The sequence below is a fragment of the Sprattus sprattus genome, assembly GCF_963457725.1.
Source record: "Sprattus sprattus genome assembly, chromosome: 13".
NCBI classification, from domain to species: Eukaryota; Metazoa; Chordata; class Actinopteri; order Clupeiformes; family Clupeidae; genus Sprattus; species Sprattus sprattus.
The window spans coordinates 14,136,750-14,154,545 of NC_137911.1; the positions used below are offsets into that span (position 1 = coordinate 14,136,750).

General features: G+C 41.2%; 3 protein-coding genes across 3 annotated transcripts; 1 reads left to right on the plus strand and 2 right to left on the minus strand.

Annotated features, from left to right (window-relative positions):
• Window positions 1-1,203: 1,203 nt before the first annotated feature.
• xgb (x globin) lies at window positions 1,204-8,516 on the plus strand (the record flags this gene model as incomplete). The annotated part of the gene is made up of 5 exons (XM_080850057.1): window positions 1,204-1,373; window positions 6,197-6,304; window positions 7,690-7,810; window positions 8,031-8,111; window positions 8,394-8,516. 5 exons carry the CDS (start codon window positions 1,204-1,206, stop codon window positions 8,514-8,516), a joined length of 603 nt encoding a protein of 200 aa, XP_080706183.1.
• Window positions 8,517-9,555: 1,039 nt separating this feature from the next.
• On the minus strand, window positions 9,556-12,477 carry srp14 (signal recognition particle 14). Its single transcript, XM_080849814.1, has 5 exons — window positions 12,395-12,477; window positions 11,110-11,182; window positions 10,871-10,983; window positions 10,341-10,373; window positions 9,556-10,047 (listed from the first exon to the last, which is right to left on the minus strand). Exons 1-5 carry the CDS (start codon window positions 12,416-12,418, stop codon window positions 9,958-9,960), a joined length of 333 nt encoding a protein of 110 aa, XP_080705940.1. The 5' UTR covers window positions 12,419-12,477; the 3' UTR covers window positions 9,556-9,957.
• A 753-nt stretch (window positions 12,478-13,230) lies between these two features.
• On the minus strand, window positions 13,231-17,693 carry pld4 (phospholipase D family member 4; the record flags this gene model as incomplete). The annotated part of the gene is made up of 11 exons (XM_080850531.1): window positions 13,231-13,436; window positions 13,668-13,764; window positions 14,085-14,250; window positions 14,584-14,723; window positions 15,162-15,362; window positions 15,482-15,609; window positions 15,692-15,812; window positions 16,127-16,310; window positions 16,761-16,942; window positions 17,306-17,400; window positions 17,615-17,693. 11 exons carry the CDS (start codon window positions 17,691-17,693, stop codon window positions 13,231-13,233), a joined length of 1,599 nt encoding a protein of 532 aa, XP_080706657.1.
• Window positions 17,694-17,796: the final 103 nt, after the last annotated feature.

The following is a 17,796-nucleotide window of genomic DNA, read 5'->3' on the forward strand; positions in this document are numbered from 1 at the left end:
TAAATCAGATAACCTTTTATCTTCCCATTCAGTACAAACTTACAGTCTATGAAAGCACAGCCGTCTTATGACAGATGACAGACCGCATCTCTGTCCAGATGACTACAACGACGGAATGCACTGGGAAAGGAGCGTGTTTTCTTTCTCCGGGATCATGTGGAAGTTATTAGGCGGTGGCCTCGACACGGCGGGTGTTACCCTCTTTCATCCGGCGGACATGAGCGCAGGATAAGGCTGATGGTTTTCAGCACGCGGGTGGTGGAGTCAGTACCCAGGTTGTTTTTTCCAAAGGGTGGTCTGTCAGCATCGGTTCCCATCTCAGTCAGTCATCCTTTAGCCTGCACACACTCTCTTCGTTGGTGAAATTGAAGTCCACTCGGATTCAAGCAGGGCAGTGCAGCCTTGTTTTGGTCTGTCATCACCATGGCAAAATCCTTACAAATGGCTCTTCAAAAAGTACTCAATCCCTCTTCAGAAAGAACCCATTTAGGGGGTGAGCACAGCAAAAACATGGAGACAATATAAGTTGTTAGAAAGCTTCAAGACAGCATATGTTCGATATGTCAGAGTCGCATCTTGGCTCCAAAATCTGCTAGCCACGGACCACTCAGCTTTTTATGTTACTAATGTGTGTTTTTTTTACACCTGGGTATTGGTTACAATAAGGCTGATGTGTCCTAGTTTTAGTAACTTGTCATAAGATAACATCTCTACGGAACTATTATTAGGTGTAACAGTACCTAACAGTGAGGAGATGCACCATCCCACCCAGTCACCTGCCTTATACTTAGTATGGTGTATTTATTAATCCTGAATGCATTGTGGAAGGCAAGGCTGTTTACAGTTGGAACAATGTGATAAAAAAAAGAATGACCGTTAAATTGACAAACCAAGACATTGCAGTTTGAACATATTTGTTTCTCCATATTTTTCTTACCATCTCCAAAAGTAGCCATCACATTGTTCGTCTAGGAATAGCTGTTGAGACTCCACCTCTTCCTAACGTGCAGGTTACAGGTTCTGAACTCCGCTTCGCACGCCACTGAGAGATGCGCGTAGATGAGCGGAGGTAACATTATGGGAATACGCGTATTTGTGCGCTAGAGCCGTGTACTTCACCAAGCATCTGTTCCGGCAACGTTGTTTCTGGCTTACAAAGTATCGCTACTATATCGAGGAGTTGAGTTTTTATTCACAGATAGAATGGGATGCGCAATATCAGGGCTGGGTTTGGCACCCAGGCAAACGACCGAGCCGAAGGTTGAAGAGGATGCTGTTGCGCACCTTACTGGGGACCAAATCGACATGATTAAAGATTCTTGGAAAGTTATTCAGGAAGATATAGCGAAAGTTGGAATTATCATGTTTGTCAGGTAAGAGGAAAATTATCTAAAAAACGTGGTATGTGTCAATCGTCGCACGTAACGTGGTACCGCTACTGGTAAACTCCTAATAATAGGCTATTATCATACCAATAATATGTATAAGGATGGCTTAGAACTGTAATCATTTGGCGGTATCAACTTCGTAGCGAGGTGAATATGGCAAGATTATTGTTCTTCACTGGACACACACTCCACGGGGAGAATGTTTTTTTTTTTTTTTTTTTTTTTTACTGACGCCGCTGGCTTCGGAGGATAGGCTTCGCCAGGCGATCTGATACTGACCTGAGACCAGAGACCTGCTTTATTCATCCACATCGGCGTTAGTGCGTGCAGGACCGTAATAAACATGGAATGGTAATTCTGTTCATAAGTCATCAACCAAGAAATGAACAAGGTCTAGTCCACAAATGTGAGTTTTTTGCACCAAATAATATAAAATAATATATAAAAAAAGTATTTATAGAAACAATATACAACAAAGCAATATGAAAATACATGGTTGTTTTTTTTTCTCAAAAGTGCACTTAGACCTTTTTAATTCTCAGTTGACGAACTGTAGTAAAGGGAAATCATAACGATTCAAAACGTTTGTAGAATCTTTAGTACCACCTATCCTGAAATTCCCAGAATTGTGGAAACATTAGACAGTTAATTTCCATACCTATTTGATTGTATTTTCTTTTTATATTTGTACAGAGGGGAGTTTTGCATTTTTTATTGAGAAGAGCTTTGAGGCCACTTCCTAATTGCACTCTGTTCTGCGCTGGGCTATGTACTGTAATCAGCATGACATCCTCAGCCTCATACCTTTGCATGTAAAAACAAATACAGGTAGAGGACACAGTTTAGCATAGGCTTTTTAGCACCAACAATGGTTTCGTTCAATATAACCAACATGTTTTGATATAGGGCATCCAGTCTCTTTCAAGCAGTGAACCTGCAACCTTGTGTGTTTGTGGGTTGCAATACAAACACATACAGCTGCGGAAAAAATTAAGAGACCACTTCAAAATTATCAGTTTCTCTGGTTTTACTATTTATTGGTATGTGTTAAAGTAAAATGTACATTTTTGTTTTATTCTATAACCTTGATCACATTTCAGAGTTTTTTTTATGGGATTCAGGTCTCGAAATTGGGCTGGCCATGACAGGGTCCTGATCCGGTGATACTCCATCCACACCTTTACTGGCCTGGCTGTGTGGCATGGAGCATTGCCCTGCTGGAAAAAAACACTTCTCAGAGTTGGGGAACATTGTCAGAGCAAAAGGAAGCAAGTTTTTCTTCCGGGACAACGTTGTACTTTGCCTGGCTGAGGTTTGTAAAAGACCATAAGGATTGAACCAAAGCCGACTGGAGGGTCTCCTAGTTCGTCTTCTCTGATGAGTCCAATTTCACAGTAGGTGCAAGACTCTGAGGCTTGTAGGCCTCTCCAGGTCTCCGTCTAACCATCAGACGACCATGTGTTGGGCAAAGCTGAAAATTGGACTCATCAGAGAAGACGAACTAGGAGACCCTCCAGTCCGCTTTGGTTCAATCATTATGGTCTTTTACAAACCTCAGCCAGGCAAAGTACAACGTTGTCCCGGAAGAAAAACTTGCTTCCTTTTGCTCTGACAATGTTCCCCAACTCTGAGAAGTGTTTTTTCCAGCAGGGCAATGCTCCATGCCACACAGCCAGGCCAGTAAAGGTGTGGATGGAGTATCACCAGATCAGGACCCTGTCATGGCCAGCCCAATTTCGAGACCTGAATCCCATAAAAAAAACTCTGAAATGTGATCAAGAGGAAGATGGATGGTCCAAGCCATGAAAAGAAGCCGAGCTGCTTGAATTCTTGCGCCAGGAGTAGCATAAAGTCACCCAACGGCAATGTGAAAGACTGGTGGAGAGCATGCCAAGACACATGAAAGTTGTGATTTTAAATCAAGGTTATTCCACCAAATATTGATTTCTGAACTCTTCCTAAGTTAAAGCATTAGTATTGTGTAGTTTAAAAATGAATATGAGCTTGTTTTCTTTGCATTATTCGAGATCTGAAGACACTGCATCTTTTTTGCTATTTTGACCAATTGTCATTTTTCTGCAAATAAATGATCTAAATGACAATATTTGTATTTGAAATTTGGTGGGAATGTTGCCAGTAGGTTATAGAATAAAACTAAAATGTACATTTTACTTTAACACATACCAATAAATAGTAAAACCAGAGAAACTGATCATTTTGAAGTGGTCTCTTAATTTTTTCCGCGGCTGTATGTACTGTTGGTCTATCTAGGTTATGGCACTATTATATATCCACTGGCCTTACATGCAGTCTAGAGTGGCACTAATGTATTTAGACACAGGCACATTCAGTATGCACATAAGTAGAGAATGTGTGTGGGGGTTGGGGGGATGGGGGGATGCAGAACACCAGGCAGACTATGAGCTCTGAGCACAATCAGAGAAACATGTCCCTGGAAGCACATCCAGGCTGCTGAGGAGATTGACCTTAGCGTGTTGACCTTGAAGCAGCAGAACCCTCTGTGGCTGGGGGACCCCTCTAGGCCGAATGGCTGGAGAGACTTGCAGGTTGAGTTCAAGAGCAACATACATATTCCATCTCCTGCGGGTCATTCATTCCAAATGCACAGGAGCATGCTGGTCCCTGTGCCGTGGACTTTTATAGTCATACCAAAGACACAGCTGTCTGTCTGTATGCACACACATATAATGTGATGATAAAGTTGATTTGGGTGCCATAATGAGGAAAACAGACATGCAAACAGAAGGCCCTTGCTGTGGAGGACAGATGACTAGGGCTCCCACAAGAACACCTCTGTCTCATTGCATGGGGGGGGGTACAGATTTATGAGCAAAATCATCCCGGTATTCATACATTTGTGGAAATGGAGCCTTTTTCCCACAGGGTGCAAAGCCACACTGTGTAGGCACAACGGGGGGTGCATACACAAGCGAGCTTGGCCATCTTGATGTGGGCGTGTTCTGAATCTAGGTTTTCCTGTTTGGAAACTCATAAGACGCAATGAGAAATCCTAGAGCCATCATACTTTCTTACTTTTTCTGACTCACTAGAGAGGACTATAGTCCATCAAGGAACAATTTCATCTCCTCATTTCTTTTTCAATTTGGCAACAATTCTTTTTTTTTATCAGCTGCCATGTGGGGACGTGATTTGTTGTTTTATGTGCTGCGAGAGCGGACTGCCATTTCATTTCAGCAAAAATCTTGTGTCTCATCATCTGTTTCCGTTCTGAGTAAGTATTTGTCATAGCCGACCGCAGCCATTACCGGGGAAACACTGTTAAAATCAGTCGCACATCACAGGCCTTTGCCGCGGACTCTGTCTTGCTCAGTTGGTTTTGACACACCATGTCATTGTGAGAAGGCTAATGTTTATGACAGCTTATGGGGAGAGAAGAGCAAAAGGGGTGGCTAACCAGGGGCTCTTGGCAGGAGAGGAGTGTGAAATGTGCAAATGGGAGCAAAGGTCAAACCAGGCTCTCGTGTCCCCGGACTTCCACAGTAGACCATGGGCATAGCTGGAAATTTTAGGCACCCTGAAAAACACGTCACCCCTCGACAGTCTATTTGGTATAGCACACCTACATACGGTGTGATCTCAAAAAGGTGTCAAGGCCCATTTGGAGCATTTGGCCTAGTTGAATTTTTGAAACCCCCACCCTATCTATGTTTTTGCTAAAGTTACACATCTCAGGGCTTGTATAAACAATATAATAATGGATAAAGATGAACTTTTTCCCTTCACCTCTCTATCCGAGAACTCAGTGGGAAATTGAAATCGGAGGCAACTGACATCTCTTCAGAGCTCAAATTGCAGTTCTCATCTGACAATGCACCGTGAAGTAAGTGGTTTGTATTCCTGGTGGTACGCCTTAATGGCTTTTGGCAATTTGGTGGCAGCGAGGATGAATGCGATGCAAGGTTTAGCTACTCAGCAATAACAACATGACTACTGTACTACACACCATTGCACATCGGGGAGAAACATTATGACATCTGTGGGGACTGTCAAATACTCCTCATTAATGCTGGCAACATTTGATTGTAGCAGCCGCTGGGTTGAGGATGGGGTGGGAGAGTAGTCATCAGGAAACCACTGTGCTTGAGAGAAAGGTTATCATACTGTTTGATGGAGCCCTAACAGGTCTGACATGATTTTTTCCCCCCAGAAAGGTTGCAGAAAAACCTTTCTCCTCCATCACAGACAGCAAGCTAGAGAGAAAAAGAGGAATTCAAAACAGTGCTTGCACCTTGACCTCTGTCTGATTTCGTCCTTCATCCTCATTGTGCTATCACCGACTACAGCCTTGCACTTAGTTTTCTCTCAGTAGATTTTTTTTTTGGGGCTGACCCACAGGCAATCGCTTTACCCTTTTCTAGTCTCTTTCTCTGCACCCCTATTCTCTCTCTTTCACTCCTGCCACCAACTATTCCATGGCTTTGATTGCAGCACACAGGCCAGCCCACCAGGGCAATGCTGGTAGAGGTCAGTTCAGCAGAATAGAAAGGCCCGGCCCAATCAGTGCCATTGGTTTTCAGTCTTAATGCAGTTGGCAAGTAGTCTTTGCACATGTGGGGGCATGAGAAATAGCCAAGTTCATCCTTCCACAGCCTTCAGGGATCACAGCAGCTCATAAGCATAACCCTTGCCAGAGAAAGTTCAACGTGAGGGAGGATTGAGCATGGAGACGGTTTGGGGTATCAAAGTGAATATAAACGGTTGTGCTATGACATTATTCATGTTTTCAGCTCATGAAAGCTCAGAAATGTCTGTTGTCTTGGCAACAGGCTCTTTGAAACTCACCCTGAGTGCAAAGATGTGTTCTTCCTCTTCCGAGATGTGGAGGACCTGGAGAGGTTACGCACCAGCCGGGAGCTCCGGGCCCACGGCCTAAGGTCAGTCGGCCCAGCGGGCCTCTTCTTACTGTCATTCCTATTCCTATTACTTATGTATGGAGCACCCCATAGAGAGCCACTGCAGCTCCTCATAACACCACCAGCTGCAGCACCCAGGAGCTGCAGTTTATGTTTGTTCATAACGATATGCCACAATGTGCTTGGAAAGAACATGAGCAGAATAGTTGAGAAAGCTGAGTGGCAATCAGCGACATCTTCAGCAGTTAGATCAAAACTGGCCTATTAGGATTCTAATTTAAGCCATAGCGAAAACCGAGGCCGTCTGGTCCTTTATGCCATGGTCTCATTTTCTTTCAGAATTCTGAGCCGTCATTCAGGTGGCCATTGATTGACATCTCGAAAATGAGTGGGGGCTGAATATAATTCAACACTCAGCCATCTGAAAACATTCATCATGCAAGCTTAACTCAGGCGCAAATTTAAACATTTTAGAAAGATGGCAGACACAGTTGAGAAGACAGGGGGGGGGGGGGGATTGATCATTTTAAACTGTTTGCCACAAGAAGGTTTTGTTGTATGCTATATTTATATGATGGGCAGCCTAAGTCTATGTGCTGGCCTACCAAGCCTAATCAATGGTAAATGCTCAATTACTACCCCAAACGGATGTAAACTGCTATTCCCATTTAGTTTCTTTTATCAACATGAGTGTTTTTTTTCCATCAAGCAGTCCTTGAAAGCACACTCTTATAGTTTATCCTCCCAAGCGCCATCTCCATCTGGCCAGCGCTCCGGTTCTCGTCGGACTATGAATGCACCTAATCTTAAATGCAAGCCCTTCACTGCGCACTTGCCACTCTGTCGTGTGCAGCGAGGACGCTGAGCCTTTTTTATGTGGTTATCCCCATGAAAGGCCAATAACTCCAATTAAGCCAGAGGGCTCCACTTAATAAAAGCTGCGGCTGCCTCGTCCGTGCGACAGAGCAGGAGTGGCTGGCCACGGTGCCTCTCCACCGACACCATAGGCGTGCCTCTCACGGACGGACTAAAAAGGCCAAGTGGCTCATTTGCTTCAAACATTGACATTAATGTAAATATCCTCGGTAGCCGTGAGGTTGGGAGAATTCGCCTGTAATTTCCCTTCCATGAGCGTTTCTGATTACACAACCTACACGTGCTACAATCTGCACTCTGGGTTTGTCAGTAGGACTAGGCCTACTCCTGTGGCTGTGGGCTAGAATACAAACAAGAGGAGAAAGAGCCTTGACATTAGGAGTGCAAAGTGAAGGGAACAACAAAATACAAAATAATCACCATTCGTCCATTAAATCATAGAAACGGCATTAATCAAAATGTACTGCTGCCACCAAAATGTCAGAGACGAATCATAATCTCTAATGCTGTCTTTCTGTGACCTCGAACAGAGTAATGTCATTTATTGAAAAGACTGTGGCCAGACTAGACCAGCTGGAGAGGCTTGAGCAACTCGCATTGGAACTGGGCAAGAGTCACTATCGCTACAATGCGCCTCCTAAGTACTATGGGGTAAGACTACAGACACCACAGGTTCAGCCAGCACTCGTGGCATGAATTATAAACACTGCAGCATATAAAGCTTCTTCAAGACAGAAAAAAGGAAAATATAACTTTTGAGTACGAAGGACGCAACATACTTTGTGAAAATAATAAAACTGACACCATTAATGTATAATACAAGTGCCTATTGGGTTGTGTTTAACCAAATGTTGCATATTTTTTTTGTCAGTATGTTGGGACAGAATTCATTTGTGCTGTCCAACCAATCCTGAAAGACAAATGGACCCCAGAATTAGAAGATGCATGGAAGGTATGACTTACATCTCCCTATCGCTCTCACAGGATATACATCGCGTCCTTCCCTAGCCTGATAACACACATCAGGTTTATGCGTATGGACACAGCCTATGCCAAAGTTAAAATGACATTATCCAATTTTAAAAATGTCTAGGGATGCCTGATAAAATTATATACAAAAAAAATAAAAGATTTGAGATACAGTACAGGTATGAACCATTCATTTACAGTGTAATTAAGCCTCACAATGGACCTAAACTGCCAATTGGTGATGCGTGTCTTCTCGTTTAACCAGAGTCTGTTCCAGTACGTCACTGGGATCATGAAGCGAGGCTACCAGGAGGAAGAGCAGAGCAGGCGCTACCATGTGGTCGTGTCCGCCAAAGAACGGCCGGACAAGAAGAACACAGCACTTTAAAACACCTGTTCTAGAGAATGTTTAACCAAACCCAGCAAGGAGACACTTCACATGTGGCTTATAGATGTGTATATACTGTATTTATTTACGTTTTTGGCTATTTCTTTCTTACTTACTTTACATTTTTCACATGAACCAAAAGACAAACTTATTCGTCCCTCATGGACCCTGAATTGTTAACTAACTACGTGTGGCTTCATTATATTAATACACAGAATTTTATTAATACCCTGTTTGAAGGGCAACACATATTTCCAAGCCTTACTTAAAAAAAAAAAAAAAAAACAGTTTAGGCCACTGCCATTTTTTTCAGTTTCAGCAAAATTTAATTTTGGGACTACAGATGAGTTCTTGAGTTGCATTGCTTATTAAAACAAAATCATATCCAACAAACGCATATTGCTATGATATGAGAGACATGAAAAATGGCGAATCCGATGTCTACAGCTCCTGGTTTGTTCCATACATTTGCTTCATTCAGTGGCTACAGTCCAATGATTATTTCTCCTTGTCAGAGAGCATGTGGCGTGAGCAAGTAGGTGAGGAATGAAAGGCACATGTCTATACTGAAGGAGGGAACCCTCCTGAATAACTGTACCACTGCATCTTCACTGTCTGGGCTTTAAAATGGGATAAAAGAAAAACATGGGGGTATTACAAACAAACCAACCAACCAACAAAAAAAAGAAAAACACACCCCTCATTCATCCATCCATATGCCACTTAGTCCTATTCTTGATTTAAAAATAAAAAGACGGGTAGAAATAAAAACAGGGCAGAAGCGGGCAGAATTAGCCTGCACACAGAACATATGTTGCCATACACAGAAATATGTTGCTGCCGCAAAAAAAAAAAAAAGAGAAAGAAAAACAAACACAATCCTTTTAAATGAAAAAGGTTTTTTGAAAATACTCTGATGTTGCAATCAAAAAGAACATCCAGCGACCCCTCCCCTCCCCATATAATTCTGGCACCTCTCCTCCAATGAATGCTGTAGGTTTCTCATCTCCCCACACATCTCTGCAGGCTTTACTCCAATGTTGTAATCAACAGAAAACCTCTTTAGCTCTCATGAATGCCACAGCTCTGAAAGTCCAGTAGGCCTCCACCAAAATGGAGGGAAATGTCCGTCTTTTGTGGACCTGAAGCCTAAAGAGGAGACTGGTGAAAAGAGGGCTGTGTAAAGTCAGACATCCCTTGTCTTCTCAAGACCTGCCTTGGTTATAAGGAGTTTCAATCCTCAACACAGATCATTTCAGCCAATGGTGGGATGGATCTGTGGCTGGGTCTTGCTTAATCACTTGACGAGGAAGAGGAGGGTGGTACATACTGAATCCAGAGAGAGGGAGGAGACAGTTGGACGCTGGATCCCCTTAAAAAAAAAAAAAAAAAATGGCACTGGTGGGTCCACCAGCATGTGATGTAACAGTCTATGGCTCCCTCACTGTGTTGCCTTGGTCTTCTTGCTTTTGCTCTTCTTGTCCTTCTTCTTCAGCCCGTCGATGTGCGCTCGCAACAGATTGGAGTAAGCCTGGGTTCACAAAGACCATTGTAAATTAGCTAGTCAAACACAACAGAAACCGCTGCTTCTCTAAGGCAGCTTATGAAATTATGTTCTTTAGTGGGGCAAGGATGAATAAGGTTCTTTAGTGGGGCCAGGATGCATTAGGTTCTTTAGTGGGACCAGGATGAATTAGGTGTTTTTAAAAAACACTGAGCTCTGTGAAAACAGTTTGCTAGGTGACCGTGGAACATGCAAAAGCCTCAAAGTTCAGATGCTTGCTGAACACCTGACTGCCAAATCTGCGAAAAATGAGCACTTACCATCTGAAACTTGATAACCTCTTTGGTGTTGATCTGAAAAAATGACAGCAAAAATAATTATTTCAGATCTCAGCAGTCACAGTATCTGACAGCAACATCCAAGGTCAGTGAGCAGCCTAGAAGGTACAATCCCAAGACAAATTATTCACATTTTTGACTGATGAACTGAACACATGAGACAAACTTTTATGTCCATCCAAAAATAGTACAAGAGTATAAAGTGACAACAACGGTGACAAACATCCAGTGATGGTGTAGTACACATAACATGATTAATAAATTTTCTTTGGACAGTACTGAGCACAGAGAATTTAGGCAGTGATGAGACAAGGCAGGATGGCATGAGGGTTTATTCTTGTATCAGGACAGAAGCAAATCCGATACTGTGTGGGTGTGCAAGCTGTATAAGTTTGACACGCAGTATCATGTGCGTGGGATAGTCACTTCATTAAACTGGCCCCTTTTTGGCATAGTTGTGCCACATATTAGTGACAATCCAAAGACTGCAGCCTGCTTCCTAACAGCCTTACCACTGTGCTTATCTTTCTCTTGCCATCCGAGGCTCTGAGAAGGCATTTGTTGTCGGCAGGATCAAACGTCTCCAGGTGACCTTTTCTTGGGGCAGGTTTCGTTCGACCATCATCTGTTAATTTGTGGGGAGGAAGACAACAAATGCTGAGGTCAATTCTCATTGCTTCTAAGTTGTGTCATAAATTTGGTCTGACTGACAGTATCAGTCAGTGTAACAATTATGGCAGTCTAGACTCACATTTCTTTAAAGTGATGACCACACTGCCGCTTGTTCTGCATTTCTGAAACAGTCGCGTCAGCTCCGTGAGAAACTAGAATTACATGGAAAAGATGGACAGGGCATCACAATTCTGCTTCAATCTTCACTGGACGGCTAATTCATTAAGCTACTCAGTAGGGTAACAACAGTTCAGACCGTAGCTAAAGCTGACATGCTTGTTTGCATATCATATACCCAGCTGGTTTTGTTCCCATAGGTTAAACAGCAATGGCTAACATAAGCTTATTCACCACTTAAAATGCTTTCTTTGGCAGTGGTGTATTCTAAGCAACCAGCACACAGTTCATTCTGAACCTACTGGGAGAGTAAAGGCCATGTTGGTCTAAGCAGACACCAACACAACCCACCATATCGGTTTGTTGGGAATATCACATCCACTGAGCATAATTCTTGAAATTAAAGTTGAATGTGTCCAATTTTTTGCCATCTTAAAATCTCAGTTTTCACCGGTAAGGTTTTAACAAAACTTTGCAGCAAGTTTGCTGGTCAAACAATTGTAACGACATATCTTACAAAGTGATTTGCCCATCACTGTCCAGCATAAAACCATTACTGACTGACATTACAGACAAGTATTGGTCATCTGAAAATTGATTATGACAAAGTCCTTATAACGTGATTAGGATATCAACCTGATAGTGCTGATCTATAACGAGATTAACGTTACTTTCTTTAAGAGCTAGGCTTCACCAAGTAACGATAACTTAGCAGACCAAACTTACATCAAAGTGATGTGACATTTGAATGGACTTGGGTATTCAGAAATCAAACAGTAACTTCATTAGATATACCTTATTTATCTACCTATATTAAATGTATTAATGGTTAATGGCAAGAAACGTAGATAACAGACTAACGCTACTGGTTCGGTGAAAACCTTCAGTCAGCCTACTCAGTTGCAGTAACATTATAGCCAGCTAGCCTTAACACTAGCCAACTACTTTCCATTTCCTCTTATTTCCCTCAGCTACAGTTGAGTTGTCAGTGTTGATTTGAATTTCCACCACAAAAAAACCTGCCGTACAATTCCAATATTCCTTCAGAAATGACACTAACATATGTTACAATCTTCTTGTCTGTGCATTTGGGTGGATTGTGCACCGGTTAGCTTAAACGTGCTGCTGTGATTTCACATTATGTTGCAAGTTAGCTTAGCCAATCCTGTACATTCGGAACAGTGTACTCTGAAATAAGGAATGCTTATCAAATGTACAGCCGGTATATCTAAGTAGAAGTGTCTTACCGAGTCGTTTTCTAACAACACCATTATTTTGCTGTTTTAGTTGGGATCAAGCCGACGATTGGTAAGCAAAGCTCCAGTTTGAGTGAACATACGCTCCAGTTAAGCACACGTAGCTGTCGAGTAGCTTCTACTTCCATATGTAACTCCTCCCCTTGACCTTTCAACTCACAAACCCCTCAGTATCAATGCTACTGCCTCCCAATGGCGTTAGTAATACGTGCATCTTAGCTGGAGATGATGGTTGAGTTCATAGACATATATAGGTTGAGTTAATGTATGGTGTGAGGTAAGGGAAAACCCATAAGAGCCAGACTGTAAAAAAGGTTTTTGTAACCTTAATGTATTCTATTCCAAAGGTTTGTGTTTGCATGACTGTAGCCTACAAAGCAAGGTGTAAAATACAGATATACATGCCAGTTTGCAGTTTGCAAATGGTTCCTTCGCAACCAATCACTTTGTGGCCCTATTGCATTTGGCACACCGAAATAAATGGGAAAAATATACGCATCGTCACTTTTTATTTGGTGGTAGCAAAGCAAGAAAAATAAATGCTGTTCTGAATATTAAAATGACAGCGAATATTAAGTCCCATAAAGATCTATGCATGATGTATGTAAATGTATATTCATAACAAATAACAAATACATGACTAATTATTTTCATACATTACATATTAGAATAAAACATTAACTATAACAAAAAAAAATCATTGCATGTAATAAAGAGTCATTTAATATATGAAAGCACACAGAACACATTGTGATATAACACCATGTGATTTAAAAAAAAAACTAAAACAAATTTAAAAAAACTTGTAAAAGAGGGCACTCTGCTGTCTAGCCTTTAGACATCCTGCAGTCAGTGTTGTTGTGCAGTTCATTCAGAGGCACAGCGAACAGCGAGTCCCAGTCCCGGAGAAAGGCGACTCTGAGTTGCTGCTGAAAGGAGTCTGCTGAGGAGCTCTGGTTCTGGGCCTCTTGGGATATCACCAGCCCAACACCTGCGGTGGTGTGGAAGTACTCCTCTGACCAGTTGGAGGTCCCTAAGGTAGAGATAAACACATACATTACTGTGATTCTTTAAACATATGATCTTGAATTACTTTTCTCAAAAACCGAATTACGAAACATATTTAAAATGTAATCAAATGACTAGTGTCACCATGAACAACAGGAATGTGCTACAAGGATCCACTCACGCCAACAGATCAGAAGTCATTTTATTTGTTAAAATAGAATTACATCATTACAAGCCAGGAAAACCATGAACGTACCAATATATGCCACCTTGTCTGTCACCATGTACTTGTTGTGGTTAACTCTGGTATATGAAATGCCAGAATGATTCCCAACAGGCACAATAAAGGCTCTCTGAAAATAATTAGATTAAAATTGAAAGCACTATTCTGACAGTGCAAGTCAGAAAATGGACAAAAAAACCTTTGTATATGAATTCATCATCATTAACTCACTATGAATCACAACATTTTCATTGTATTCCTCTGTTACATTTAATTAAATTAAATTCTAATTACATTTTATTTAGAACTTTCTTCAATTTCAATTGTATTTTTTTGATCAAATAGTACTCAGGGAAAGATGGCTAACATAAACAATAGTCTGTACTCCCACAACAATTAAGCTTAAAGAAATAGCTGTTAGCAAAAATGACTGATTCTACTACTACTTACCACCTCTACACTGATGTGACGTTTAGGGTAACTCATGGCATCCAGTGACTGAAGGAAGGGTAGCATGGCCGGGCTTGTGTTCCTGCCACAGCCGACCAGGAGACGCACGGCCACGCCACGATTAAACGCGGCCTCCCTCAGTGCATCATCAATAGGTGGCCAATACCTTAACGATCCAGGATATTTACAAGGTTAACACATTTAAACAATGACTGAGATTAGTTTAAAGGATATCCATTTATAAATTGGGGACTGTGTCTACTTCAAATCAATTCAAGCATCTTTACTATTTCTGACTGTGGCAACATCACATTATTCAAAGGCCAACAGAAAATCTAAGCCTTTTCCACAATCAACCTGTACAAAGGATCTTGCTGTAAAAGTTATGACTGCTTGACTCCACTTGATAGAACTTTCAATTATTGTGTAGTTTGGTGTTGACCTTCTGAAAACATCTCATGAACTGTTTACTGATGAGCTCCAAACACCATGCGGTTACCTGGGTGGCCATGTGAATTGAGTGGTAGGGAAGTAGTCCATGACTGACACGTAAATAAAATGCTCTGCCTCATCAATGGCTGACAAGATGGTGTCCAGGTCCCTGGAGCGAGACTCTGGACAGAAGGAGGGAGGGGAGGCCTGGAGATAGAGACCACATTATTAAAGAAGTGTCCCCAAGAGATGATGGAAAGAAATATAGACCCCAGATCTACAAGGACCATAAACCTTTTAGATTTATACAGATCATGACCAAACTTTCATAACATTCTACTAACTTAGAAATAAAATGAAAAGATCGGAGGTTCAGGAGAACGTGTAATTATTGTTTTTTCTAAGACACCAAAATATTGATTCAGAATCATTCATCATTTGAAATCCCCCATTATGATAAAAAAAGACAACAACACTGACATAACATCTCGTCAGGTATCTTCTTACGAGACACTAAATCAAATCAGGGCAATACTTGATTGATGGATTCATTACTTGCATTGATTATACAGTCAAACTCACATGACTGCCTCATGAATGGCAACAAACGCTGCATCATCACTAGAAACACTGAATGCTCCTCACCGAAATGTAGATTGAGCTGGGGACACCACTGAGGTTGACCAGGAGGGGGTGCTCATGGTTAAATAAGGTGTCAAAGGTCACTGGCCAGGGTTCTGGGATGGAAGTGTTCCTTTGGCTCATCATCCAGTAAGAGTTAAAGATCTTAATGAGGTCGTGGGCCAGTCTGGAGCAGTTGTAGATGACCACTCCAAGTTCTTTTACCTCAGTAGGAAAAAAACAAAGAAACACAATTATTTACTCCATTTGTGTATAGTTTAAGTAAAGTGTTGTGTTTAAGAATAAGGTTGTGATTGTAAAAAAAATCTATCTGAGGTTCTTACTTGTGTGAGAGACCTCCAGTCCATGTTGGCACTTCCAATATATATGTGTCTTCTATCAATAACCCAAAATTTACTATGGAGCACTCCTTTAGTAAGATGCTTGAAGTTAACTTTCCGCACATGGACTCCTGATAGAAGAGATAGATAAACATTTCAGTTCTCTATTGAGATCTGAGATGTGAAAAGAATAGAAATTATCAGGGGTTTCACCATTTTCTTCCAGTTCCTCTAGATCAGTTGAGTTTTTTGCCACACATGTAACACTGGCCACAACACGAACAGACACATTTCTTGATGGCAGGTCTTTAAAAGCCTGCAGTATGTCCCTGCCCTATTGAAACAAAATGTAAGATTAGGTTTTATTGGTCTTAATTTTTCAGTTTACTTGAACAGGAGCGATTTAAGAAGCAGTTAGTTGTACCTGATAGTCTGTCTCAATTCTGTATGATAAGGCTACATTTAAAAAAAAAAAAAATGTAGTGGTTGCACAAACAAATTTCATTGTGTATCTAAAGTACAATGACAAATAAAGTCTATTCTATTCTACATCTATAACTAGTTTTCAACTCCATAGCCATGTGCAGTTGACTATGTCCTTACTAACTCATTTCCACATGCTGTCAGGTGAGTTCTGTCAGTACTCACAGGTGCATCCGTGGAGGAGTTCACAAGAATGTCCTCACCGGTGAGAGTCCAATAGAAAGATGCCACCTCTACTCGCTTGGTTGCCATGGAGAGGAGGTTCTTCCATGCATTGTAGAGTGGAGTTCCGAAGGTGGCATTTGGGCCGTAGTCAATGTCAAGCGGAATGCTTTCTACAAGCTCAACTCTATAGAGACAAGAGTGGTTGGAATCCTGTCTGGCTGTCTACAATTAATGAAGCTAGTGGTATAGTTTATGAAGTCAGCGCTGCATGGGGGCACAATTAGTCTGATGGCATGATTTCAAGTGTGTATTCATGTGTACAGTAACAGAAGACTATTAAAATGAGACAAAATAATTAGTCAAAGTACGCTAATACCATGAGAAAGCAATAAAAGACAGGTAATAATACAATGCAATTTACATTCTCTTTATTGAAGGTGGTGATAGAGTTTATGTAAGAACAGTATCAGGGTATATTAGTCTGACAATGGACCAACCATATGTTGACCTTTAAACTACATTCAAAGTACTATAGAAACAACATGATAGACACGAATGATACCAGGAATGTGCCTTTCAAAGAAAAGGAGAAGAGCACTTACAGTCAGCGACATCCATTTTCATTTCTCCTTACCTGCTCTGCTCAGAGTTCTCCTGCTGCTCATTTAGAACCGCTGCTGTGTTATTACCAAAATCTTCTGTTCTACGGAATTGTTCCTCACTGTTGATCTTCTCAATTATAGAGAAACAAAGCAAGGTTGCTAACCCCACCAGACACCCCACCGACAGGGCGATATAGATCAGTCTAAAAGGACACTTAAAACAATGAAATTAGAGTGAGTCAACAGTCAGGCTGTAGACTGGCACTGCCGTAAATTATCAGTGAATAGTGAGGAGTGGATTAATGGAAAATGACATGTTATTTTAAATATACCATCATATAACTACATACAGTATACAAATAAAAAGAATATCACAGCCCATTATGAAAAAAATATTCCAGTGGAGTTTACTGTCTATAAAACACACAAACAATTCATTAATATGAGAATGTAAATAAAGCTGTGCTATGTCAATTTAATTGTCTTTTTTCTTCAACTGTAATCTCGAAATTGACACAATGCATCAGCATTCACAAAATAATCTGTGAATTTCAACTTGAGTGTAGTAACTTTGCACCTGTCGTTTGGGGATGTGACCATCATGAAACCTCTCATAGGAGGACAATGATCCATGTGCAGATTCTGAGATACTTCTTGACATTCTGACCAGATCTAAAGCAGACAGACATTAAACCTATGCAGAATGTACACTTCACCCTATTACATTACGCTTTGTTGGGTATAGGCATAGTACATTATATTATGGTAAGGAATATATCATTTATGTTAAAGATGTCAAAACTGAGGCTGTTAGCAGAGATATCTTTGTAAACCTTTTGAAAACATTCAACTTAGTTTTAAATACAAGAGTGAAAAATGTACTAACCTGAAGCCACAGCGTGCTTTGTTCTTTTTGAACAGGTGCCTGCTTTGATAGCAGTCTGGAAGATGAGTAGCAACGTCATCTAGTTCTTGTTTTCGCTCTCATTTCCCCTTTTTCCAATTAAATCTCACCTAAATAAAACTTTATCAATGTTTGGCCTGAAACCTAAACAACACTAAATCTAT